The sequence below is a fragment of the Cladophialophora carrionii genome, assembly GCF_000365165.1.
Source record: "Cladophialophora carrionii CBS 160.54 unplaced genomic scaffold supercont1.12, whole genome shotgun sequence".
Classification (NCBI taxonomy): domain Eukaryota; kingdom Fungi; phylum Ascomycota; class Eurotiomycetes; order Chaetothyriales; family Herpotrichiellaceae; genus Cladophialophora; species Cladophialophora carrionii.
In genome coordinates this window covers 305,419-330,492 of record NW_008481819.1, presented here as the reverse complement: position 1 = coordinate 330,492, position 25,074 = coordinate 305,419, and the positions used below count along the sequence as shown (strand labels likewise).

At 53.4% G+C, this 25,074-nt stretch overlaps 10 protein-coding genes across 10 annotated transcripts; 4 read left to right on the top strand and 6 right to left on the bottom strand.

Moving 5' to 3' along the window:
* Window positions 1–119: 119 nt before the first annotated feature.
* G647_10089 (uncharacterized protein) lies at window positions 120–2,267 on the bottom strand (the record flags this gene model as incomplete). The annotated part of the gene is made up of 2 exons (XM_008726081.1): window positions 120–1,620; window positions 1,669–2,267. 2 exons carry the CDS (start codon window positions 2,265–2,267, stop codon window positions 120–122), a joined length of 2,100 nt encoding a protein of 699 aa, XP_008724303.1.
* Window positions 2,268–3,946: 1,679 nt separating this feature from the next.
* On the top strand, window positions 3,947–5,584 carry G647_10088 (uncharacterized protein; the record flags this gene model as incomplete). Its single annotated transcript, XM_008726080.1, has 4 exons — window positions 3,947–4,151; window positions 4,202–4,398; window positions 4,450–5,418; window positions 5,468–5,584. 4 exons carry the CDS (start codon window positions 3,947–3,949, stop codon window positions 5,582–5,584), a joined length of 1,488 nt encoding a protein of 495 aa, XP_008724302.1.
* A 2,114-nt stretch (window positions 5,585–7,698) lies between these two features.
* G647_10087 (uncharacterized protein) lies at window positions 7,699–10,394 on the top strand (the record flags this gene model as incomplete). The annotated part of the gene is made up of 4 exons (XM_008726079.1): window positions 7,699–8,124; window positions 8,177–8,777; window positions 8,834–9,017; window positions 9,065–10,394. 4 exons carry the CDS (start codon window positions 7,699–7,701, stop codon window positions 10,392–10,394), a joined length of 2,541 nt encoding a protein of 846 aa, XP_008724301.1.
* A 939-nt stretch (window positions 10,395–11,333) lies between these two features.
* On the bottom strand, window positions 11,334–13,810 carry G647_10086 (uncharacterized protein; the record flags this gene model as incomplete). The annotated part of the gene is made up of 2 exons (XM_008726078.1): window positions 11,334–11,855; window positions 11,927–13,810. 2 exons carry the CDS (start codon window positions 13,808–13,810, stop codon window positions 11,334–11,336), a joined length of 2,406 nt encoding a protein of 801 aa, XP_008724300.1.
* Window positions 13,811–14,989: 1,179 nt separating this feature from the next.
* Window positions 14,990–15,787, top strand: G647_10085 (uncharacterized protein; the record flags this gene model as incomplete). The annotated part of the gene is made up of 1 exon (XM_008726077.1): window positions 14,990–15,787. The coding sequence occupies one exon, from the start codon at window positions 14,990–14,992 to the stop codon at window positions 15,785–15,787; it is 798 nt and encodes a 265-aa protein (XP_008724299.1).
* A 22-nt stretch (window positions 15,788–15,809) lies between these two features.
* G647_10084 (uncharacterized protein) lies at window positions 15,810–17,120 on the bottom strand (the record flags this gene model as incomplete). Its single annotated transcript, XM_008726076.1, has 1 exon — window positions 15,810–17,120. The coding sequence occupies one exon, from the start codon at window positions 17,118–17,120 to the stop codon at window positions 15,810–15,812; it is 1,311 nt and encodes a 436-aa protein (XP_008724298.1).
* Window positions 17,121–18,060: 940 nt separating this feature from the next.
* Window positions 18,061–19,719, top strand: G647_10083 (uncharacterized protein; the record flags this gene model as incomplete). The annotated part of the gene is made up of 3 exons (XM_008726075.1): window positions 18,061–18,712; window positions 18,752–19,228; window positions 19,286–19,719. The coding sequence occupies 3 exons, from the start codon at window positions 18,061–18,063 to the stop codon at window positions 19,717–19,719; spliced, it is 1,563 nt and encodes a 520-aa protein (XP_008724297.1).
* Window positions 19,720–20,673: 954 nt separating this feature from the next.
* On the bottom strand, window positions 20,674–21,036 carry G647_10082 (60S ribosomal protein L36; the record flags this gene model as incomplete). The annotated part of the gene is made up of 2 exons (XM_008726074.1): window positions 20,674–20,874; window positions 20,980–21,036. 2 exons carry the CDS (start codon window positions 21,034–21,036, stop codon window positions 20,674–20,676), a joined length of 258 nt encoding a protein of 85 aa, XP_008724296.1.
* Window positions 21,037–21,333: 297 nt separating this feature from the next.
* On the bottom strand, window positions 21,334–22,656 carry G647_10081 (uncharacterized protein; the record flags this gene model as incomplete). Its single annotated transcript, XM_008726073.1, has 1 exon — window positions 21,334–22,656. The coding sequence occupies one exon, from the start codon at window positions 22,654–22,656 to the stop codon at window positions 21,334–21,336; it is 1,323 nt and encodes a 440-aa protein (XP_008724295.1).
* Window positions 22,657–22,941: 285 nt separating this feature from the next.
* G647_10080 (uncharacterized protein) lies at window positions 22,942–24,672 on the bottom strand (the record flags this gene model as incomplete). The annotated part of the gene is made up of 1 exon (XM_008726072.1): window positions 22,942–24,672. One exon carries the CDS (start codon window positions 24,670–24,672, stop codon window positions 22,942–22,944), a length of 1,731 nt encoding a protein of 576 aa, XP_008724294.1.
* Window positions 24,673–25,074: the final 402 nt, after the last annotated feature.

Genomic DNA, 25,074 nt, shown 5'->3' with positions numbered 1-25,074 from the left:
AAGACCGGTAAGAGCAATCTGGTGTATTCTGTATTTAATTCGCTCGTATATCATCCCATCATTCATCCTATGCTGTCTCTGAATCTCTTGAGTCAGCCCCGTACGCGACGGGTTTGCGTTTAGCGACTGAGACTCGTGCGTGACGATTCTAATCGTGTTGGCTCCGTTTCAGTGTTTGGCTCTTCATCCAGCAGCGCCGGAGAAGCATGAGCAACAGGTTCATCATTGTTTCGTGTTGAGATCTCGACTTTCGTCTGCGGCTGGATCTTCTCAAACCCAACATTGCCAACTCTGTCGCTCACGAGAACCCTTCCCTCATCGCTGAGTTCACTGTCGTTGTAGTACTCGGCAAACGCCCCTTCTATTCCACTATTGCTTTTCTTGCTCGCGGAGGCGGCCTCGTGGACTTCTGGCTCCAGGAATGCGGCGATGATTCCACCTATACTCAGCCGAGCTTGGATAGATCGTGATCTTCTCGGCTGACTCGCCAGCGCCGTGATGGCCAGGATAATACCCAGCAGCGCGTATATGAGGTTGAGAACAATTAAAACGAAGAATGGGGCCTTTGGAAGTCGCGTCACAAGTAGACGCTCCCGGGTCTGCTCGGCGATATTGGGGCTCGCAACCGTCAGCCCTGACACCATGCTCAGCGTCGTCTCACTGAAACGCTGTGCAAGGAAGTTTGCAAATTGTTCGGAATTGTTGGATTGCACACCTCCGCTGATGAAAGCCCCTTCCATGACGTTCTGGGTATATGATAGATAGTAGATGAATGTGAAGACAGCGTTGGAAGCGAGTGTCCCGTCCACCGGAGTTGTCGTTCCGCCCGCAAAGCTGCCGTTGATCATCTTGTAATCCAGTTCGAAAAATTCTGAATTGCAAGAGAAGATAAAGCCATAGTCAGCATCGGCATTATTCTGAACCGCCTCGGAGTCCGCAGCCAACGCGGCTGAGGCGGCGACACGAGCACCCGTAGCAAAGTAGAACGGGTTGGGAGAGTCGGGTGCAGTGCCGAAAGGTTCCGAGAAGTTTGGCTTTCTGAACAGCTGCAGGAAGAATCCGTTAGTGCTTGCGATCCCTGAAGAGATGCCGGCCTGGGAATCATCAAGCAGAGAACTGTTGAAAGGAGTACCGGTGTTATTCGCCAGACCACCGAAGAGGGTGGGCCCGCAGTCGTAAGGCATGCCTCGCGCCAACTGGACCTGCGAGTTGCAGCCTTGCGGAAAAGGACACCAGGAAACCGCTTGCAGATTACACTGCTTGCTGACAGGCGTACATTGTGTACTTATGGCGAAGGTCTTCGCCTGGAAATCAAGATCAGGATGCCGGTCCGCGGCGGTGAGGTAGGCGAGGTCCCGACCATCCAAATGACACGGCAATACAATGTTGGTGCTTGAGAGATTCATTAAAGTCTCCGTGGCGTTTGTGAGGCTCTCAAAATAGAGGAGACCAGCAAAGTTGTTCCCTATACATACTCCGCTGGCCCTGGTTTCGCCATGGCAGGATGGATCCATTTTCCGCCCATAATTGAATGATGGCTGGGAGACGGGAGAGATGGCGTCGTAACTTATTGTAGAGGTTGTTACATGCAGCCACGTATCGACGGCAAGTATAGCAAAGCTGGTCCAGCGTTCAGTCTCATAGCTTTACCCCAGAACTTAGACGTACCTGAGGGCACCGGCCCCAAGAAGACTCAAGGCACTCACCCATAGCAATGTGGGCTGTTTACTCCGATGACGCCAAAAACAGTACTGCAACCAAGACCACAGCGATCCGAAGCCGCCACCGACACAACCAATGATGAGACGCAGCTGATAAGGCGTTGGGAGTTGCTCCATTGATAGTGCCTGGGATCTGCTCAAGTAGCTTTTGGCAATCGGGTATGAGACAAGAGCCATAACAAACGACGATGCAAATGAGGTTACAGTGCTTGTCCATGATGAGACGGTTATCAGTCTCGTTGCACTGTAGTTGACATAGTAGGCGTTGGAATCGTCGACGAATGGGGAGCTCAATGAGCTGTCGGTAGCACCCGGGCCATGCGAGACTCTGTAGACATACACAAGGCCCATGAACGTTGCTGTTAAGACAAGCATGGGCAAGCTGATGCAACTGAGGGCCCAATAAATATCGCGCAGGGCACCCTCGATCGGATGCGAGGGTGCAGTGGTTGGCCCGAATTTCTCACACTCAGGCAGAGTTTGCGATTGTGTCTGTTGAGCTCTGACAGGGCAGGAAGATCCGTCCACATGTTGTGGTCTAGCCATGGCCTCAGCGGAGGTGCGTGCTGTGGCTTCCAGTGATGGTGCCTGTGAGGCTGCCACGGCCATCATGGAATGCTCCGTAGACGTCAATCAATTGCTGCGAGGAAGATTTGCGAGCTCAACCTGGGTTCAGTGCCTCATAGGGAACGGACCAAAAAGAATGTTTGAAAGACATTTTGCTTCAAGGGAACGAACTGGCCGGTGTTTTGTGCTTTGCCGCCCTTGTCTCATGCGATCAGGCTGAAGCGATGGCAGATGGCGATATACCTATTCGCAACCGAGATTTGGGCCTTTTGGCCCCCTCGACGCTATCGCGTCGACCTTGTTGGGTCCATTTCGAGTCCACCGTTCATTAGGCCTTCCATCAGGTGCTGCAGGCACGGCAGAACCAGACGTTGTGAGTGGCTCGACTCGCACAGCCACCCTTGCCATTTCTACGCAGTACACAGTAGTTTCAGAATGGGCAAGGTGGGAAAGGAGGGCGAAGTGAGTGGTGAAGGCGGAGTGAGGCGGAAGTGAATGATCGTTGAGCAGCCACGAGCAGCACGCGCTAAGCACATGTCGCGTATGGGCTTCAAACATTTGCCACTTCAGCTGCCGAGTGCATTGATCTTTTGCACAAAGCAGACGATTCCCAACTCCTCTAGCATGTCGACGCCGGTCATGCAAAGTCCCTGATGACCGTCAAACAACACTTATGATGCATGCAGGACCATGCCGCCCGCTCTTCCCGACCTCTCTCAGGTGGATTTGCCATTGTTGGGATTCAGAGGCTTCTCATTCAGAAGATGAGCAAGCGACAAGTCTTGAGCAGATCCCGGTCTGACTTGTGAGGACGCGGTTGCTAAGAGACTGTTCTTGTTGCAGCCATGATTGATAAGCGCAAAGATGACTGTCATTCTACGGCTTCGCAACGTCCAACGCCATGAGCCGGATTCTCGCAGCCACAATTATGGAATGCTTTGGCCAGGTACGAGTACACGGTAGATCCGTTCCGCCGGAAGGGCCGGTTAAGGCTTCGTGAGGCTGCGGCCGTGAATTGTCAACGCGGCCAAAGCCTACTGTGTTTTCGATACCAGGATCTGTCTATACCTCCGGCTCTGGTTCACCAGTCACAACCATATCGTTCCGTTTCACCTGTTATCTCAGACTATCCCCAATGATACCTTACTGTGGGGGAGCTTGTTGATTGGTTCGGTTACTGGTGCGCCCAGCAGCTTGAACACTCACTGACCGCGGATCATGGACGAGCACGACGAGTTACGTCCCACGATCTTCGCATACCCGTCTAGTCCCAAAAGCCGAATTGAGCCCTGAGGAAAATGTGACATGACCAACGAATCAGCGAGACAGCGTCATTCGGGGACTTCCACTATCTGCAGGCATTGAGTTGGCTTGCTTGCCCATGCCACTCGAAGCAAGGTCACTGCCACTTAGCTGTTCCTACTATTGGGATGGGAGATAGTACTCATTCGCAACACGATCCCCGCTATCAGGATGCGATACTACCAGCCGACACATGCCCATTTCCAACCCTTCATTATCCTGTTGGAAGCCTTCGGACGCACAGCATGCTGTACCGGCTCCCTCTGATTAACCCTTCTCACTCTATCTACTGCACGTTCTCGATCGAAGCCCTCCAGCTGTCGAGATTGTAAGTGGTAGCTGTATCGAGCGGAGACATGGCAAGCTTTGTGACGCCAACTCTGTTTCCTTGGCTCATAGCAGCGTTTCTTGTTGGCTACGCCGTGAGGACATATTACAGCTATCAGAGACTGAGCCACTTTAAAGGGCCTCCTGTGGCTGCCGTGTCCAGTTTCTGGCTTGCATGGCAGGCCGTCAACGCTCGAATGCCTGTTGCCCAAAAGGAGGCCCTAAGAAGATATGGTGAGGTACTCAGTCACCCCCGAGGACTCCGCAGTAACGCGCTAGAACAGGATCGCCAGCAAGGATAGGTCCCAGCTTGCTGGTGACTGATGACCCTGAGTTATTGAGGCACATGAGTGCGCCCAGATCAAAATGGACTCGCGCAGCCTGGTACGACGGGATGAAGCTGGACCCCAGAGTCAACAACATTTTCTCCGAGCGGGACGAGCGACGGCATGCCGAGATGAGGTCAAAGATGACAGGCGCAGTACGTCCAGTCATCGCTGATCATACATGGCTCATTGGTTGACTACAACAGTACTCAGGCAAGGAGGTCGAGACACTTGAGTCTGATATCGACGAGAACCTGCAAAGACTGCTGACGTTGATCAAGCAAGAGTACAACGGCAGGCCACTTGACATGGCTCTTTTGGCATCCTATTTCACTTTAGACGTGCTGAGCCAGATTGCGTTTGGCGATGCTTTCGGCTTTGTCCAGGCTAACGAGGATCTCTACGACTTCAATAAGCTGGCCAACGAGAAGTTCAGCATCATTGAGTTGATTGTCAACCACGACTTTCCCCGAAGGTTAATCCAGAGCCAACTGATGCAGAAGCTTATGGCACCCAAGGGCACAGATAAATTCGGCCAGGGCCGTATAATCGGGATCGCGCAAAAGGCCGTTGCCGAACGATATCGCCCCGACGCCAAGATCAAACGAGACATGCTTGGCCATTTCATTGCCAAAGGACTCAGTCGGACGCAAAGCGAGGCGGAGTCTCAACTTCAGATCATTGCTGGATCTGACTCAACTGCCGGAGCGCTGCGGATAACAATGATGATGTTGGTCGGCAATCCTGTGGCGTACGGTAGGCTCGTTGCAGATGTGGACCAGGCAATCGCGGACGGCAAGATCTCGTACCCGATTGTCCGGTACAGCGAGGCTCTGGAAATCGAATTTCTGACCGCCTGCATTTGGGAAGGTATCAGGCTGTATCCACCCCTGTTTGGGCTACAAACCAAACTCGCACCCCCGGAAGGAGAGACTGTGAACGGAGTTTACTACCCTCCCGGAACCCAAGTCGCATTCTGCTGCGAAGGCGTCGGACGGCGCATGGATATCTTCGGAGAAGATGCGGACCTATACCGGCCTGACCGATGGCTACATCCTGATGCTAAGGTTCGAGCGGAGTATCTGAGGACGACGGACTTGATGTTCGGTAGTGGAAGGTTTGGGTGCTTAGGGAAGAACATTGCGATGATGGAGCTACACAAAGCATTTGTTGAGGTGAGTGAAGTGGTGTCAGCAATAGGTCGATGCGCTGACATGGATGTAGCTGCTGCGAAACTTCGACTGGGCTCTTGCCGACCCGATCAAGGGTGCCATCTCCATCGCCCATGGCATCTGGGTCCAGGAAAAGATGATGCTTGTAGCGTGGCCAAGACGGATCTGACGACGGTGCACAGGTCGAGCATGACGCATTTGATGATGAGAGTGTGTTTTGGAGCTTGCCATTGGGTTTGGCCAGGTAAGGAAGTCACCCGGATGAGGCAGGCTGGGGTGAAGAAGGCGATGAAGCTGCCAGAGGAGTCAGTACTGCATGATGTTTTGTTAGCTTTCGGCAAGTACAGGAGGTGGTGACGGGGAAAGACTGAGCACGCATAAATTCCATGATCACAGCCTTGTCACTACTCTTCTCCATGGCTATCCTTGACATGACACAGCAGCTTTGGCGCCCTGTCCGCTCGACTACACTTCAGGTTTTGATTGCAGGCGGGAATCTACCGACACTGCGAAATACTGCGTCAGTCAATGCTTTCTCATACTTTCTAATTACCCAAGGAGGACTTCCTGCTAAACCCCTTACACCAGCGTCCCAGCATTGGCCTTCCTGCCTCTCTTCGATGCGTTGGCTACCTACCTCACTGCTACTACCCCTGTCGATTGACGTCGGTTGCAAAGGCTGTCCAGGGCAAAGATGATCTTTGCCGTGTAGGTGGGATGCTGACAGCTGCTTCGGTCGATGTCGGTGAGTTACTTGCGAGTGACCATCATACTATTGAACCGGCCTGGCAATGAAGGAGAGGATGAGGATGGGTACGGGTGAATGGGGGTTCTTGACAGTACTCGGAGACAATCATATCAACCTACTCATTGCTTTGTGGAAGCCACGAATGCCTGCAACGTCTTCCGCCTACTGCACGGGGATGAGGCACTAAGGGTCTTGGCGAGCGCGGCATTTCCGCGCCAAGACGGATTCTGTTTCCTCGCTAAACCTTCCTTCGCTTGGTCTTTTTCTTCTTCAATGTGCGGCCGCAAGGTGACCGCACAACCGCACAACCGCAGGCATGTCCGCAAGAGCAATGGGGCGCCAAGAAGGTGGATTTTCGCTCGTCTGGTGTCATAGGGGCATCGGTGCTTTTGGGCCACACGTCCGCATGACTGCGATGGTTCTCGAACTGGTGCAGAGTGTGATTGGATCCCCCAAGACTCCCACACTGTGCAGACTTGCCCCGAACCGGCCTGCCCGAGAAAGTGTTTGCAATAACGCTTACACAGTAAGGATCCTCTCGAAATCCTGACATCGGAGAACCGCAGACTCCCAATGGGACGCTCTTCATTCCGTTGGAAGTGGACGCGTTGTTGAGCCTGACAGGCTGAGATGGATACCACAAGACGAAGCAACCATCTCCACCGACCCTCGCCGACTTCGGCCCTGCCTTCCGCTGACTTCCTGCATGGTGTTTTCCCGCGCGGATGCTTCGTTCAGTCATCACAGCTGTCAAGCTCAACGCATACCCTCGCCCTGTGAAGCTTGGCCGGGAAAAGGTTCATTACAGCACCATTCAGAGTTTCACAGGCTGGCTTTGCTACAACAACGCATTGAACACTCTCACTCCTCTGCCCCAACTCACCCTCTTCTCACCCTCTTCTGGTCAATGCTGCCTTCCGCGGTGTACTGTGACAAATCGTGCGAGCACGCGGTACTGAACATGAGAAGCATAAGAGTATTTCGCTTGGCATGATCATCCGGGCCCTCGCCGCGGCTAATGCCAGTGTGGTGTCTACGGCGACCGCTCGAGACCATCTCCATTCCACCAACAATCGCTCCTGATGTCGCCATACAATATGTCCCACTAAACCCCGATAGGAAGTCATCACATAATATGCATCTGATAAGACAAGGAGGCGATCACTAAACTCGGTGATCCTACATCAGGCATCGGGCCTCTATACTTTATGTACAGCTAACCTTTGATAGGAAATTCCACCGCCGACAGGTTCAATCAGATAAGACAAGGATAAGATCAAATTTTCACGCCCAGCTCCACCACTGGGTGACGGCGTGGAGGGCTTTCCTCGAGATCTGCCAGCTGTGTGGCAGTAGAGGGGAGCTTGGGATTTGCAGATGTATTCAGATGTGCAGAAACACACGCAGGCGGATACCTTCGGGGGAACATGCATACGAGGGTCAGAGTATATCAGGTATGGAGGTCCATTATCGCCTCCTTTTGATGCATTGGACACTCCCACGATTCCTTTCCTTCCTCTCACACCGCGTCCGTGATGGCAGGCCTCTGGTACCTCGGACCAATTATTCTTGTTCTTTCAGCAATTTCTCTCGCGGCCAAACCTTTGGGCCACGAAATCTGCGTCGCTGCATGCTATAATGCTCTGAGCGGCATCGAGTTCACTGACCAGCCCGGGGGCAATGGAACCTCCTGTCTCAACGACCTGAGGGTCTCCTCGATATACTTGTGTGCCCGAGACAGGTGTGAAGATCAAGACCTCGAACCTGGGATATCATGGTGGCAGAAACAGTGCAAGCATTCTAGCAAGGTTATCAATGTGGTCAACTACCATTCCACTGTGGACAACGTCTCTTTGGGGTCTATCAGATCTCTAACAACCGTGGAATACAAGGATGATGGCGTCTTTGATCAGGCAACCGTGCCCTCCGATGGGGCGTGGGACTTGATTTACGGCACTCTGGTAATCCTACCGTTTCCAATCTTGACTCTGCAAATCGCTGATGTCTCGCCAGCATGCCTACAGTTTTCAACGGCACTTGCACAATACCTACACGTGGATTCCATACGCCTTCTGGGCATTGGTATTTGTCATTGTCACTGGCCACCGGACTCTTCAGGCGATGAAAGCTGGGCTCCATCTGAGTGACTCGATGTTGAAGAAGGATACAGAAACAAAGGCCATCAGCCATCGACCTCTTGCAGCTTGGAGCTCTGCCTACCGCAGTCATATTCTTCTGGCGCCAGCCTTTGGGCGCCGCCTCTATCGGGGCTTTGGCTGGCTCACCGGAGGTACCCGTCTTCAGGCTCTGACTATTCTCTGCTACCTCATCATGCACATTGCCATCGTGTCGGTCAGACACCCAACTATGGAACGAAACATCTACTACAAGAGCAGAGAAATTCAGCGCCTCCGCTATGTATCTGACCGCATCGGCGTCTTGATGTCGGGCAGTATGCCCTTTATCTGGCTCTTTGGTACTCGCAACAACTTCTTCCTTTGGGCGACTGGGTTGAGCTTCAGCACTTTGCAGATATTTCATCGATGGGTTTCACTAATCTTCGCTGTTGAAGCAATTATCCACGGGAGCTGCTTTACCGCTTATTACCTTCAACGTAAGCTATGTTCCCTGTGTGGAGGTGATGGAATAACATGACTGACAGTGCTTCAGAGACTGGCAAAGAGGGTTACAGGCACGAGCTCGCTGATCCCCTGTTCGTATGCGGTATTTTGGCGGTGACCACCGTTTGCGTTATGATCCTCCTTACATGGCGCCCCATCCTGCGAACACTCTACGAGTTCTTTAAAGTCACTCACGTCCTTCTTGCAGTCGTTCTTCTTGTCGCCTACCACAGGTAAGCTCCTCCCTTTCTGAATATGTGAACCTCGACTAATAGACCAGGCATGTCGTGGGTCAGTTTCGAGGAATGTATCTTGTTTTCCTGTGGATCTGTGTTGGTCTGTGGAGTTTCGACTACGCAAGTCGAATCTTGCGCGTAATCGTTGTCAACAGGCCCGGGAGAACCGAGAAAGGCATAAGCACCTTAGCCAACATCACATACAACCCAGCGGCAGACATCGTTCGCCTCACAATACGGGGAGCTCATATCCCTTCCATTCGGCCGGGGACATACTATTTCCTGTCCCTACCAGGCTCGAGCTGGAGAATCTGGGAGCAGCACCCATTCAGCGCCATTCCCCTGCTTGACACGCCGAGCTCGGGCCCCTTAGATACTGCATCCGTTGGTCCATCTCCTCCGCTCTCGCCGGAGCAAGCCAAAGAGGCAACCGCATTCGCAAGCGTTAAACCCTTGAAATCCTCCGAATCTGTTGCGGCGTCCAATCCCACCAGCGTCGCTGGTGTCACGTTCCTGATCCGTCCTAAACAAGGCATGACAGCACGTCTGCGCAACCGACTTGTGGCATCAATCCCGCACTCGACCACCATGCATGTGATGCTCGAGGGACCCTACGGAAGTCATTCACTCTCACGGTTCAATCCCTCCCACTTCTCATCCATTCTCCTCATGGCCGGCGGCTCTGGCATCACGGCCACCCTGCCATATTTGCGGTCGATTATGGGAGTTTCTCAGTGCGACAGTGGTAATGGTAATGGCACAAGCGTATCGAAGCGTGTCAACCTCGTCTGGATCGCTCGGGAAGAGGAATTCATCAGAGACGTCCTAAGGCACGAGCTCCAGTGGCTACTCGCAGTGATGAACAACCAACAGGCCACGAACCCGGTGAGAATTGAGCTACACCTCTTCGCCACACAACAGCCAAGCGCGAAGCCCCAGGGGACACTGTCAACATCCCAGTCCCCGTCCACGTCGGAGCAATCTTCAAAGATATCGCTCTCATCTCCCGCTATCCACTCAGCTGCGGAAAAGCGAGACCTTAGCGCCATCGATAAAGAGTTCCGGGTAGAGAAAGAGACCGAGAAAGACGCCATGTTCGACACGAGCTGGCCCCACCGCAACAGCACCGACGGAGCAAGCGTGGAGATCACCTTCGCACGACCGGACGTAGCGCGACTTATCTCCACGTTTTGTACTGCTGCATCTTCCTCCCCTGCGACGTCTCAGTCGCCTTCACCCAGAGGCACAAACGACAGAATAGCCGTCTTCGCGTGTGGTCCGATGCAATTGGCCGAGGAAGCGAGACACGCAACTCGACACCAAGCAGCAGCAGGAGCACGGATGGAGTATTTCGAGGAAGTCTACGGGTGGTAGCGAAACGTAGCGAAGCAATGTGATCCGTCCGTCCGTCCGTTCGTTTGCTCTCATATGGACACGGACTCGGTAGATATAGATAGACATAGAGACGGCAGACGTAGATAGACATGGAGACAGCAGATATAGATTCAGATATACATAGAGACAGCAGATATAGATTCAGATAGACACAGAGACAGACATGCATACATAAGAAAGGACATCTATCACTCACTACTACTCTTACTACTACTACTTAGTATACCACATACCTTTATATTTGTACCTACGTAGGATTGCCAAGCCGTGGCTCTCATACACAGCCCAAAGAGACAGGTAGACAGGTAGACAGGTGGACACGAGGCGAGCGATGTCATTCAAAGCGCGCGATTTCAGTTTGCAACTCCATGGGATGGGACGGCCTGTCCTTTGAAATCGACAATGCCTTGCCTCTAGCCCCTGAAGGAGGCGACACGGATCAGGGGATTCAGAACCGCTTCGCTGTGCTCTTCTTTCCACGCGGCCCCGTAGATATGCTTGATTATGTATAGCCATTGATGTCTCAGCCGTGGAAGAGTGGAGCAGTGAGCGGTGGCCGGCCCTGCAAATCTACAGTACCCGACGAGCCCATACCAGACTGACCGGCTTGAAGAGTAGGGTTCACTTGAACTGAGAGGGAAAAATAAAGAACCTCGCTAGAAGCTCTAATCAGCGCCAGTCTGGGTGCCACAAACGACTCCTTCGACCGCTAAGGTGGTGCTCGTTTCAGTATTAGCCTTCGTCCTACTATCACCCGTGGTGATTGCAAATACGGTCTTAACCCCTGAGTTATAGTACCTTGGCTTTTGGATTGAGCAGCAGTGAAATTGACTATCTTCTCAACTTTTCTCTCTTCCTGCGTCTGCTCACCCGCACAAATCATGCCTTCACGCCGTTCTGGTATAGACGGTCCCCCACTCACTCAATACTTTCCCAAAAGCGCGCGTTCTGGTGTTTTTTCTTCTTCTTCGACCTAGGGGGTTCAGCAAACTCAGGCTCAAGCTCGAGTGCGGGTTCGGTTTCGGGTTCGGGTTCAGGATCACGATCACGATCAGGTCCAGCTTCATATGCTTCTCCTGACGTGGCTAACATCAGAGACTCTGCCGGGCTACCAGGGCCATCTGTGCTTTCGGGTCCATCGGCTGGACTGTCGTTGTCGTCGTCGCCTTCGTCGTCGAGATGAGGGCTTCCCTTCGCGCCGGTCACATTGTGGCGGTCCAGGCGATGAAGCTGAAGTAAAGAATCCTGCAGCTTGACCCGCTTGTGCAGAAGCCGTGCGCGGTCAAGCTTCGAACTCTCATCCTCGGCGGCGATGTTTTCGACCACGCCATCGGCTAATGTATCCACAACTTTGGGACAGAAGATGACGGCCAGCGGTTCCAGAAGGCACTTCTCGACCGCTAGGTTGCTGAAATCATCGACGAATTTCGTCCTCGCGACCTGGTTCGTGAAAGTCACGGCGTTAGCATCCTCCCTACCAGAGTGACAACAAATGCAGAAGTCCTCAGTACCTCGTAGTAAGCTTGCATACAGTCAATCGCTTCGGAGCACGCGAATCGCTCCATGTCATCTCCTGTTTGCGTGCCCAGGGCGTTGATCAGATTGTCCATGCTAAAGACGAACGAGGTCTCCGACGATGGAAACCTGGGGTACCTGTTACCGAAAAATTCTCGGAGCTTTTCGCGAATCGACCTCTGATAATGCTCTTTCCGGGCTCTTTGGACACTTCCGGTGAAGGAGTTATTATAGGTTATTGGATGGCCCGATTGCTGAGGCTTGAGAAGTTCCTTCGTCTTGACCCGTAATGAGTCCTCGATTTTGTCAAGACCTGGATTGAGGATATATTCCAGCAGTCCCGTGATGGTTTTCTCGTCGAGGATGTCTTCGATGATGGGTTTGATAGCCTTCTGGACGTCTTTCAGCAGCATATCAATGCAATCCATCACGTTCGACTCCCATGGCTTTGATTGCAGATAGAACAGATCGCCGACAATGTGAGGATCGAATGTTCCAGGCAGCTCGCGGCCTCGACTTCGCCGCATCCGCTGCTGGACTTCGTCCATGTACGCAGAGCGGAATATTTGGCCTTCCTCGAGGACCATATCTTCATCCTCGTCGTCAATGATCTGTTTCTGCATTCCTTTCGCTTCTAAAGTCTTGGAGAAGTCGGATAGGCGGTTCTGGACCACGGCACGGAGTCTTCGCTGGTAGCCTTCGTCATCCATCGCGTCTCCAAAAAAAGGATCGAAATAGACTCCGTTAATGGCATAGCCGACCAGACCACTGAATCTCTCGCTGCTGTGCAAGAGGTATCGACGCTGATCGGCTAATGTCTGGCGTGCGTCTCCGAGTCTTTGCAGGCTGGCGTCAGTCTCTTCGAGAGACTGCTGGGTTTCGGTGATCAGGCCTGGTAGTTGGGCGATGATATGATCCTTCAAGATAACACTCAGTCTCGGTCTTAGCGACTCGATGCCAACCTGCGAGCGCGGCAATGAGGCCCACACACCGTTGGCAAGGAACTCTGCCTCGGAGTCACGGCGCTGGTCAAGTGAGAAATGACGTTCCTCATACTTTCTGTTTTTGAGAACATGCCACCCAAGCCGAAATTCCACTCGCTTGTTCCCTGCGAGGTTGAGGAAGGATTGTTCCATGTCAGAACCTCCCGAAAGAGTATCTGGTTTGGTAATGATGCCCATGGTTCGGTGACCATTCGGATCAACCTTGCGTGTGAATGCAGTGACCTTCTGGAGCGCTATGTCACTCTTAGCAGAGATCACTGCTAATATGACACTGCGCTTGTTTCGGATGTACGAGAGGACCAAGGATTCCACGAACTCGACCCCTTCGGCGGTCTGCGACTCGTCGGGTGCATGGTAGAGCCCGGGAAGATCAACGAGGGTCAAATGAGGCTGTGTTGGACCCGATACTTCAACGCGAAGCACATTCTTGGAGAATATATGGCCGTCCCTACCCTCCCCGATGCATATCTCGGCATCTCGGACAATTGCAGCAAATTGGTGCAGATCGATGGTGGATGATTTGAATTGCTGGATTCGCTCCTTTTCAGCCGATGTCCGATCGTCATCTGGGTGAATAGAAGCAGTGACACTGGTCTCCGGTGCTCGTCGCAAGATAAGCTCGGTCGCAAATCGGGTACAAACATTGTCCTTGGTCGGGAATGCGAGGCCAGAAATCGCTTCCAAAACGGAACTCTTGCCGGAAGACTGATCGCCGCATACAATCAACTGTGGAAGGTTAATATACTTACTTATACCCTCCGACCTGAGTTGATCTATCACGTTCAGAATCTCTTCGTGGTCCTTTGACTGCAGTTGGACCAAAGGCGTCGTGGCCTTATCCGAATGATCGGTTTCTCTGCTGTTGTCAGGCGCCATGTTATCGCTGACTGGAAGGGTAGTCTCGTCAATGAGCACCCCCTGAACGGCTTGAACTTATTGCTCAACGCATGTAGAGAGTAGTCGAAGGAGACAGGGGAGGGGACATCCAGCTTCACTATATGTCCCAGCTCGACAATGGGTTATCAGAGGGACGCATTTTCGTGGGCATGGCCCAGCATCTGTCGTTGGTCGCCTTTCTTCCAGTCTGCATGTCTACTGCAGGTAGATGCAATTGGTCATCTGGGAACGAATGGCTTCTGTAGAAGTTGTTGATCGTTGACAGTGCTGCAGGTATCGTCTTGCCTACATTGTCTGTTCTTCAGCACTGGGGAAGACGAGACTGTGCAGGTAAGTGCATGTGAAACTCGTGCCTTAGGATGCTCCTCCAACCCGTCTTGGAAGCATGCAGCAAAGAACAAAGAACAGCTGTAAACGGAAATCGCCATATGCGCTTGTCCACCTGCTTGCCAATCACCTGGCAGTGAGCTGGAAGGGTGACGAGGGTGAGCAGGAAGTGAGGCTCAGAACAGCAAAGCAACAAATGAATGACTCGCAGACCGATGAACAACGCATGCCTGCAGCTGTTGTGCTACCCAACTGAACATGTAGCGGCGTAGAGCTTGTGAAGTTCCCAAGACGAGGATGTTGGTTCTTCAACAGGCTGAGAAGAACAATCATCGTCTGCGCTGTCGTCTCATCGCAATTTTGTACTGTAAGTATTGCGGGAACGTCCAAGTACTGGGAGGGGATGGTGGTGCTTAACTACAGTACCTAACTAGTTGCTTGGCCGCGCCAGGCCTAACACGCCGGGGATGGAGCCCTTGAAGGCCCCCAGTGGCATGTTCCATGACGGATTGGTGCCTGATTATCCTCGGCAATGCATTTCATATTGAGTTTCGACCAACACCACGATTCTTCTGAGCTCGAACAAATTCATACGCTCGATAACACGTGTCAGACGCGCCTCGAATCGTGCAACAGCTCATATTGTGCCCATGGAAAAGACGATGCTCGAGTGACGCGTCTGCTCGCGCCGTACGTGCTTGTAGCACCGCGCTCAGGCCTCTGAAGTTTCGATCAGGATCGACTCTGGTACTTCGACCGCAAAGTGTGCTCAACTTTGCCCACCCTGCTGACTGCAGGCGAAGCTCCTGGCGCCTTGTCTAACAGCCCAACATGCCACTCAAGCAGCTACCGTCAGACTTCCCCATCCACACCTTCTCATCCGCCAAGGATTTCGAAGCTTTCCTCGACCGAGAACATACAACGGCCCCGGGATGCTATATCAAGCTTGCAAAGAAGGCTTCAGGCGTCCCTTCCATCACTGCACCGGAAGCAGTAGAGGTTTGCTTATGCTTCGGCTGGATCGATGGTGGAGGCGGGGGTAGCATCGATGAGACGTGGTGGTTGACGCGGTACACTCCACGCCGAGCGAAGAGCATGTGGTCTAAGAAGAATACAGAGACCGTGGCACGGCTGGTTCAAGAAGGCAGGATGCGACCGGCAGGCATGGCTGCGGTGGAGGCAGCAAAGGCGGATGGTCGTTGGGATAGAGCATACGATGGACCAGCCTCCATCACCGTTCCCGATGACCTCGCTGCAGCACTAAAGGCTACGCCCACGGCATCAGTTCTTTTCACCAGCTTGAACAAGTCAGAGCGGTATGCGGTGCTCCACCGCGTGCAGACAGCGTCGTCAAAAGCCAGGGCTACTCGAATCGAAGCACTTGTACAGATGCTGGCCGCTGGGAAGGTCCCGGGGAGAGCACAGCTCGAAGCCGTGCCCGGAAAGGACGCTGGCGTGCGTAAGACGTCCAGGGAGAGTAAGAAGACCGCAGCTCAAGTGAAATCGAAGAGCACGAACAAGACTGCTGCAAGACCAACCTCGAGTGTCAGAGACGTGCCAAGCAAGGATCTCACCGCAAGACCAGCAGGCGCAGAGCCTCGGCGTCCTGGCCTGCGCCCAAGACGCTGAATCCAAGCATCGAACCCTTTTGCTATATTCTAACTTGCGTCCATTCTGGAAACTCCAGATCCTGCCTTGGGATCGACATCATGGTGCGATCATCAACGTACTCCTGCAACGGCAGCGTCTCAAACTGGCTCCTATCACCGATCCTCACACCCCTTTGCTGGACCAGGCGTGCATACTCCATGGTCCTCCGCACGAACTCTGCGTGGTTGCCAGTCTCGAGATACTCAATGAGCATGAGCACATCAAACGCAGCCTGGCTGGTGCTGGCTACTGTATGCGGCCTGAATCCGGCCAACGCGTCTCCAACGAGCACGACCTTGCCGTTGAAGAAGTTGTTAGTCGGTGTGATCACGTCTGTGATACATTGCACAAAAGGCTGCTTCGTCTTCTCGACCATCTCGGACATTTGTGGGGGAAGACGATCTCGCCCGCGCTTCTTTACCATCTCCCACGCCTCTGGACGCATCATACCCGGTGGGATAGTCAGCCGTCTGCGCTTGCCATGCTTGTCAGTCATCACCTCCTCGAGCCCCTGCTCGCCCTCGGGAAAGTTTGTGTACCACACGAAATTCAACAATCGCTTCCCCGGCTCCATTGCCCCGTCAGGACCTGGGATCGTGTACGTCAAGTTCTGGATGCCGGGTGCGTGGAAGAAAGTGAACCTCTCCACAAACACCTTCTTTGCTTCTTCCGAGGCTTCGTTTTCCGGCACGGTGCCTCTTATCACGCAGTATCCAGCGTACTTCCTCTCGACCTCTGGACACAGGATCTTGCGGATGCGCGAGCTTGGTCCGTCGGCACCGATCAGCATATCTCCGACAATGGACTCCGTGCTGCCGTCGGACTTGTCGTAGAATACCCTGATCTTACCATCTTCCTCTTGGAAGTCCTTCACTGTACAACCGTATCGGTAGTCGATCTTTCCGTCTCCAGGCTGAGGTCCAGGCACTTTACAGTATCCACTCTCTTGGTGATCGTAATTTGCGCGAAGCAGGTAATAGCACAGATCCCAGCTGGTCATGGTCCCCTTCAAGGGCATGTCTCGGACAACATTGCCCGATTGGTCGAGATACATGCGTCTCGGGGCCGGCACAGCGACGGGTCGTTTGCAACGGTCATAGCGCTCAAAGAAGGTCAAAGTGTCGCCGCCTGCAACGATTCCGGCTCCCTGGTTCTCCAGCAAGTTCGTTGGTGTTCTTTCGAGGATCGTCGTGTCGTAGCCATGTTGCTTCAATGCCACTCCGGTAAAGAGCCCGCCGAGGGAGCCGCCGACAATGACGACATGTTTGGGCCTGGTCCAGGATGTCGACGCGTGGCCATTTCGCTCAGCCATGGCTGTTTTGGCTGTCGACTGCCGTCTGCAACACAAGCACTGGGTTAAAGTCGAGGAACAAATAGTCCCATGAACGTGGGAGAACAAGCCGATGGGCCACCACACGCTGTCTGAGATCGCTCGAAGCGGGAAACGCCGGTCTTCGTAGGTGGTGAATACGGTCACTGTTCTGGGCTGCCTATAGCCTACACGGTCGTGCTGTTCGGAGACGATCTGTGGACGAAGAACAAGCGGTTCTCAAGAGGATATTAGACACGCTAAGCTTGAGTTAACTTATACTGGCGGTCATATCTTTGCCAATCCTAACAAATAGCATTCAGTAAATAACGAATCCGTTGCCGCGATCCTCGCCCTACTCCGTACCGGTTGAAGAAAGCTTCGTACAGTGGTACGAGTACATCCACCACATCCTGTTCCTCGCCGATCCGTAACCCCGCTTACTCCGCGCCGGCGGAGAATCGTGGACGACTATACGGAGTACGACAGTGACGACTACAGTAAGTTGTCGACGTACGGGACACATATTCTTGTCCCTGCACCAGATCAACTGGACTCTGGTATCATGCCATATGCGAGACTTGATTCGTGGTTACAGAGGATTACAACATGATTACTGTACTCCGTACGAATATAGGTACCTAGAGGCCTGTTTTCGTGATCACAGGGCCTCAGAGTAGACAGCCATACGCACGCGAGGCTCGCCCTTGCCGGACAAGGTTAAGCTTACGATGGGTAGCCTCATCGACAAGGCTGCCGAAGGAGCCCCTCAACCGCGCGGCGCAACTCGGCGCCAAATGTTTGCATTGCGGTTACCACGTCGCTGCCGGACACGAGATCTCCTTGATTAAGCAGCCAAAAGCCTTCACGTGCGCCTCTCGTCTCGAGAAACCCCGAACGTATATACCATGATCGCCGACTGGTGACCCGTTCTTCTGAGCAAATGGCCAGTGGCGGCGTCAAGCGATCGCTCTTCAGCAAGCCCGCGTGGGCGGCGGCGTCTACAAAGGGCACAAAGTCCGACGCAAGCAAAGAGGACGGCGGTTCGATCTTCGGGCGCAATGTCGCCTACGACGAAATCTTGAGGGCACAAAAAGCAGAACGAGAGCGGAAGGCTGCCAAAGCAAAGGCACGGAGCGAGAGGCAGAAGAGCAAGGAAGCGAGTGAGGGTCCTCCTGAGTGGAAGAGGCGGAGGATCTCGACCGAGCTGGACGATAACTCGGACACCGATGGGGCCAAGAAGAAGAAGAAGAGTCGAGACAAGCCCGTGATGACGAGGAGTACGCCGTCGGAAGGAGGAAAACCGCACACAGATGAATTGGATGCCCCGGCGCACAGTCCGCATTCTAGTCGTAAGGACAGTGGAAAGGCCACCGTTCTCAACCGGGACCGAGATGGGGACGGTGAAGACGACGAGCTAATCATGCTCACGCCTCCGAAGGTTCTGGATGCTACGCTGAAGGGGGGGAAGATGAAGAAGAAGACGACGACGCCCAACCCGGAGGATGGCCTCGACGATGAACAAACGTCGTCAGAAGAAGACGAATACCTCCGCCAATTGAAGCAAAAGGCGCGCGAAAAGGCTCGACAACAGCGTGATCGTGATCGTGATCGAGATCGAGATCATGATCAAGGTGATCATCTAGGTGATGCCACGAGGCCACATACGCCCAGTAGTCGAGGAAATTCAGCAGCGTTTGAACACAACCACCAGCGCTCCTTGTCCGCTGCAAAAGATCATTCACCGCGCTTCGCTTCCACAACTCCCACTTCTGCTGCGTCTTTCAATACCCCGAAAGAAACACCCGCACCTGCACTTGCCCCAGCCCCTGCCCCGGTACAAGAAGAGGACCCGGAGGTCAAAATCCTCATCTGTTCCGAGATCCACGGCACGAAGCCTCTAATCGTGAAGCGCAGGGCGTCGCAATCCCTCAAACAAGTCAAAGAATTCTGGTGCCGGAAATTCGAGCTCGATGAGAGCGTGGCCCGCCAGGTCTTCTTCACTTGGAATGGCACGCGACTGTTCGATTCGACGACAATGCGTGGGATCCTTCGAAACTTGAAGAAGGAGGCCTGGCAGAAAGGCAGGACCAAGTATGCGAACCTGGTCGGTGAGGACGGCGGGGAGGGAAAATCAAGATTAAAATCCACGGCATATGGATATGGAGACGCAGATGACTTTGACGAAAACAGCGCCCAGGATCCGAGTAACGGGAATATCGTGGTCGAGGCGATGACACAGGACATGTACGACCGCCGACAACAGAGACAACAAGACGGCACCGCCGACTCGGATCAGCAAGATCACGACCAAGATCAGCACGGGCGGGCCGAAGAGCAGGCTCCGACTCAACCGGACATGAACGCAGGGGCGATCATAATTCGTTTGGTTTCCAACAACAAAGATCTCGAGCCCATGCAACTGCGCGTGCGGCCGCACACGACCATCGGGAAGATCATGCGCGGATATGCAGCGACGAGAAACATCGACGAAGGGAAGACTCCGTGGCTGATCTTTGACGGTGAGCGGTTGGAGCCCGAGATGACGGTCGACGAGGTCGGGTTCGAGGACGAGGAGCAAGTTGAGGTTAGCGTTCGCTAGGCAGAACCGGTCCCCGGATGAATGAGGACTCGATGACACGAGCCAAGGCAGAACGGGGCACGTAAATTGGAATCCTCAGAGTAGCAGGGTATACCTGTGCTGAGTGAGAGCCACGAGGCAATACGACACATTGGGCGGCGATCGTCTCGCGTATCTTTGCCAGCAAGCGATACTTCACCAAAGCAAGGTCTAACACAGCGAACCTTTTGCTCGGCTCAATTCGTTGATTTTATTTTTGGGATTTTTCTGCTCACTTGTCGAGCGCCAGCCAGTCAGTTAGCCAGCTCGTCGTGCTGCACACTGACTTAGTGGCCTCGCCGTGCCTCTCCGGGATGAAGATCGAGCCGAGTCGAGTCGAGTCGAACCGTTTCCCACCTAATGCGGCCCTCGAGACTCGTAATCGCTCAGTCTCGCATACTGACCTCAGGAAGAGAAGGACAGTTGAATGTTCTGGCATTGCATTGCTTTGCACTGCTGGATAACATCATGCTGTGCCTTGCCCTGCCTTGCCCTTGCCACGCGATGCCACGTTAAATCTGCCCATCTGCATCTGCGTTGACCATCTCCCCCATTTCCCACAACTTCCGCATCTAGTAGAACAGTCTGCAGTGCGGTGTCTCCACGCCTTCATTCCACTCCCATCCCACTGCAATTGAACGTCGGATTCCGTGTAAGAGGGCCAGCGAGTTTAGTGGCCAGTCCTCCTCGCCTCGGCGATCACGCGGGTCAACTCGTCAACCTTCCTCTTGGCGCGGCCGTATGTACCGAGCTGGAAAGTCACAGAACATGTTAGTCCTCTCTGAAATCTGAATGGTTTCATCCTCTTTGACTCTTGACGTTCGTTTTTGTCCCAGTCCCAACTTTTTATCACCCACATCCGCTTGTGTCCGACTCCCTTTCGTCCACAGTGACTTGAGGAACCGGGGATGTGGTGATTTCAAAATTACAAGGGGGTTAAGGCAGAAAACGTACTCTCTTCTTGGCCAGCTTTCTTGCGCGCTTGTCCTTGCTGTTCCGGAGCAGTTCGATGACTCGGCGTTCGTAGGGAGCCAGGCCGGCGACTTCCTTGACGATTTCGCGGACAAAGGCCGTGCGTTTGGAGAGGGCACCCTTGCGGCGGGAGATGCGCGGTTTGGGAGTCAAGACCGTGACTTTCTGGACCGGGGGAGTTAGTGTCAGTGAGTGGGTTTCTTGAAGTGAGATGGAATAGGATGGAGATCGCTGTGTAGAGTCGCGGGCAGGTGGGATTCTGGTTCTTACATGGCCTTTGTTCAAGCCGACGATGAAGCCGGACTTCTCGGTGCGTTCTTTCGCCATCTTGGAGGATCGATGGTGCTGGCGAAAGGGAAAGTTGTTGGGGGAAGTGCACTCGTTGGAAGGCGGATTGAGGTCTCACTTGTCGTCCAGTTTGATGCGCAGTTTGAACTTTTCGTGGGGGGAAGTTTGCCGATTGTGTGATCTGAATGAGGATTAGCGTGTAGAATGTCTTGGCATTGGCCTTGCGTTTGTGGGCGGCGATCCGACGAGGCTGTCGTAACTCTTCGCTTGCGATCACTCGGATCAGTTGGATCGATCATGCGCCTTGAAGAACTTGTATCGCTCATCTCATCTCATCTACAGCTCAAGAGCATGCTTGACTAGCCTCTTATATCCGGCCAATGCATCCTCCATGTCTCCCACTGTCAGTCCTTCATCTTTTCCATGAGCCACGAGAATGCTCCCTGGCCCGTAGAGAAATTTCTTGACTCCGTCTTGGACTTCTAGATTCGGCACATCCGTCCCGTAGTTCACGGTGATGGTATCAAATCCCCTGACGTCCGCGTCCAACGGGACGGGCCCGTAGCCCTGGCTGAACTCCAACTCCAACAATCCCTCTGGATCGACCTTTCGGACAGCACGCGTGACAATCTCGCGCACTTCGGACACCGTGCCCCCCGCAAGTCGGAACGTAATATCTGCTGTGGCATATTCTGGAACCACATTCCCCGCCACCCCGCCCTGCATGTACCCTACATTCACCGTAGATTTGCCGTATTTGTCGCTGCGAGGCAACCCTCCCTCCGCCTCGGGGATATCGCCCAACGAATCGAGCACCATCAAAGCAGGTAGGATCATCGAATTGGCACTTCGCCCCAGCCACGGATATCCACTGTGCGCCGCCTTGCCGTGAGCCTTGAGCGTGAGCATTTCGATGCCCTTGTGTCCCGCGGCGAGTTTGCCCTCGGTTGGCTCGCCGAACAGGATGGCCTTGTAGCCGCCGTTGCTCGCCTTGTAGAGCTTGGACTCGGAAAACGCGCGCATGCCATCGCCGCGTTTTTCCTCGCCGACCACGAACAGCAGAGCCACGTCCGAGGGCGAGACGTCTCCGCTCGAGAGCAGATCCAATGCCGTTTGGAGCTGGACGGCTACGCAGGCCTTGTCATCGACGGTGCCGCGGCCGGAAATCAGGATATCCTTGCGTGATGATTTGGATTTGGGAAGCGATAGTGAATACGGGATATGTGGTGGAACCGTGTCGATGTGTGAGGATAATAGCACTTTCGGTTTCGTCGTCACATGATCTCCCTTGATAGATGAAGCTTCTAGGCTGGAATATTTCGAGACATCCGGATAAGCGTAGACATTGAATCTGTCTTTCGTACTGTTGTTCGAGTTTGGCGGCGGTACGCTCTGCGTTTTGACGGTGAAGTTGTGAGCTTCAAGGACTGAAATGAGAAGTTCTCCGACTGCAAACTCGTTGTCGGTGATGGATTCGATTTCGCAGATTGCGCGGTGAAGAGAGAGCAGAGGGGATGCGGCAATTACGTCCGAGAGTTTCTCCTTCTCGTGATATTGTTCTGCCAGTTGTTGACCAGCTATTGTCTGCTGGCCGTCGTTGTTGACTATGGCTGTGCATAGTATCGGCAGCAGAGAGGTGAATCCCAAAAAGAGCTTCATGGTTCCTGTGAGATGTGCCAATGTCTCCTGTATGCCATGTCACGCTCAGCAAGGAGCTGTGGTAGAGCTTACGGAGCTTATCACGACTTGAAGACTGTAAACGAGGTTGCGGTCATCGACGTCTGGAGCTCCACCAACGTTGCGATAGATTCGGACTTCGTCGCTGTTCCCACCGTCACACCGTCACACTCTCGATCTCGATCTAAGCTGTTTATTGTTCCGAAGTGCACGAAGAAGCTAATGATGACTTCAAGATTAAACATCGAGAGCTAGCTTGCCCTCGTCCTATGTCGATTTCACACCATTGGACTGCTTGCCTTTCTTTCTCTCTCTCCGGCGCTCCCACACCATAAGGTACCCTTCTCTCGTGAAAAGCGTCTCGGATTCCGCTCGCTGGACCCAGAGATCCTGAATCTCCAGCCACTCAGGCAGATCACTCCGCTGAGAATAAGCAGCAGCCTTATCTCTAAGCTGCACTTTCCAAGCTACTCTCAACCCCTCTGCTCCTACAGCCATGTTCGCCGCGTCTGCTGCGTTGGTATCCTCTCCACCAGTGGTTGCAACCGAAGTCGTGTCCAGGATGATATTTGCCACCATATCATACAGGATAGGCTCTCCAGACGGGTGCACCGAAGGATTTGGCTCTACATATGGAGACATGTCCAACCCCCGAGGAGAAGGAAACGTCACGATCGTAGGATTTCTCTCAGCCACAAACTTATTCTTGCTAAATCGTTTGACGTGGAAGAGGAGATACGGCGGCAATGGATGCAGTAATCGATGCCGGACTCGATGAGCTGCTCTCTCCATGGCATTGAGGCCGTTGTATTTCTGCAACAACGTCGTAAGAGGAACTTGTGGGATGATGTTTTTGGACTCGACTGCGTCCCGGAAGAGAGGTACAGGCGGTAGGTCTAGTGTTAGAATGAGATATGGATGAACGTCCGTTTTGATGTTCGATGACTCTTCAAAGCGTAGCCGGTCGCCGGTGGTGTCCGCCTTTGCGGTGATTTCTTGTGATTCCATTCTCAATTTGCCTTGGAAGCATCTGTGTATGGGAGATGACAAGGCCTTTCGTGACCCACCCAGCATGCTGTGGAGGTTGTTGAGAACCCATGTCAACAGCTCGACAGGATCTGACTGCTGTGTCAGAGTGAACCTCTTTGAAGACCGCAGCGCGATCTCTTGCAACAGTTCATGAGGCGACACGTGCGATCGAAACGCTCTCGGGTTCCACAGCTTGCGGACCAGGGTACTGAACCGCACTGGTAGTTGCGCCGCGGTCAGAGGAAACTGGTGGAGGAGGAAGAAATCTCTCAGGGGGGTGATGTGGGCCAGAGTCTGCACTACCACATTCAGATAGTCGTTGGCCTTGATGTTATTCATGCCAATAAATCCAGGCCTGTATCGCTTGTTCGCAAGGTCGGTCGACTCTTTCGGGTCCTTGTCTAGCATTTTGACCTCCTCCACGGTGTATTTGGGATCCACCACATACTTGATGTCGTCCAAACTCTTGTTCTTTACTTCGTAACCCTCGGGGAGCACGTATACCCTCTTAGTTTCCATGTTGATGAAGACATGGTGGTCGAGCTCGAGCGCATGTTGGTATGCTTGTGACTGCGGTCCTCGTCCTTGAAAGTATTTTCCACACACAAGACACGCATAAACATTGATGTTGGAAAGGGTAACGGAGCATAGCTTCTCAAAGTCGAAATCAAGTAAGGATCGGTTTATGGTGTCAAGGTAGAGGTCGTCGTAGCCTTCGGTGGGGGCACTTTGTCGCAGAGGAGCGGCAGGTATCCGGTCATCTTCCACGTCTGATTCCACTTCATCTTCCTGTCGCCCGTTTATGACTCCTTCAGCTTCCTCCGCGCCGTTCGAACGCAGCCGGGTGTCCTGGTCGCGGTTCGCGGTCGGTACCTCTTCGGGTACGTCTTCAATGCGCGCTCTTTTGCTGGCTGGAGACGTCTCGGCGAATGCACCCTCCAAGGGCTCTTCCGATTTTCGCTTTGACATTTTGTGGAAATCCCTTGTTCGGTGGGTAGAGCATGCGGGTTGAGGTGGTCGGAATTTCCAAAGAATCTCAACGCGGGGAAGCCTTGTCTGACATGATTGGCTGGTTTTCAGCCTCGCCAAAAGGTCCCAGGCAACGAGCCCTTTCAGGATAGGAGCAGTCTGACTGGAGAACACGTAGTGTCTGCTGCGCAGGTGAATCTAACCACTACCGAGTGCTGCCATATTTACTGTCGGCTCTGTCTTCTTAAGAATTCAGAAGGGGGCGCAATGCCCGCCGGCTGAGACAGCTACATTGAGAATACCGAGAAGATCCATTCACAATTCCTCCGAGGCTCATTCCTCGCTATTCGCTATGAGCTCTTCCCAGATCCGGGGTATCGCTGATGAACATATGAACCGGTG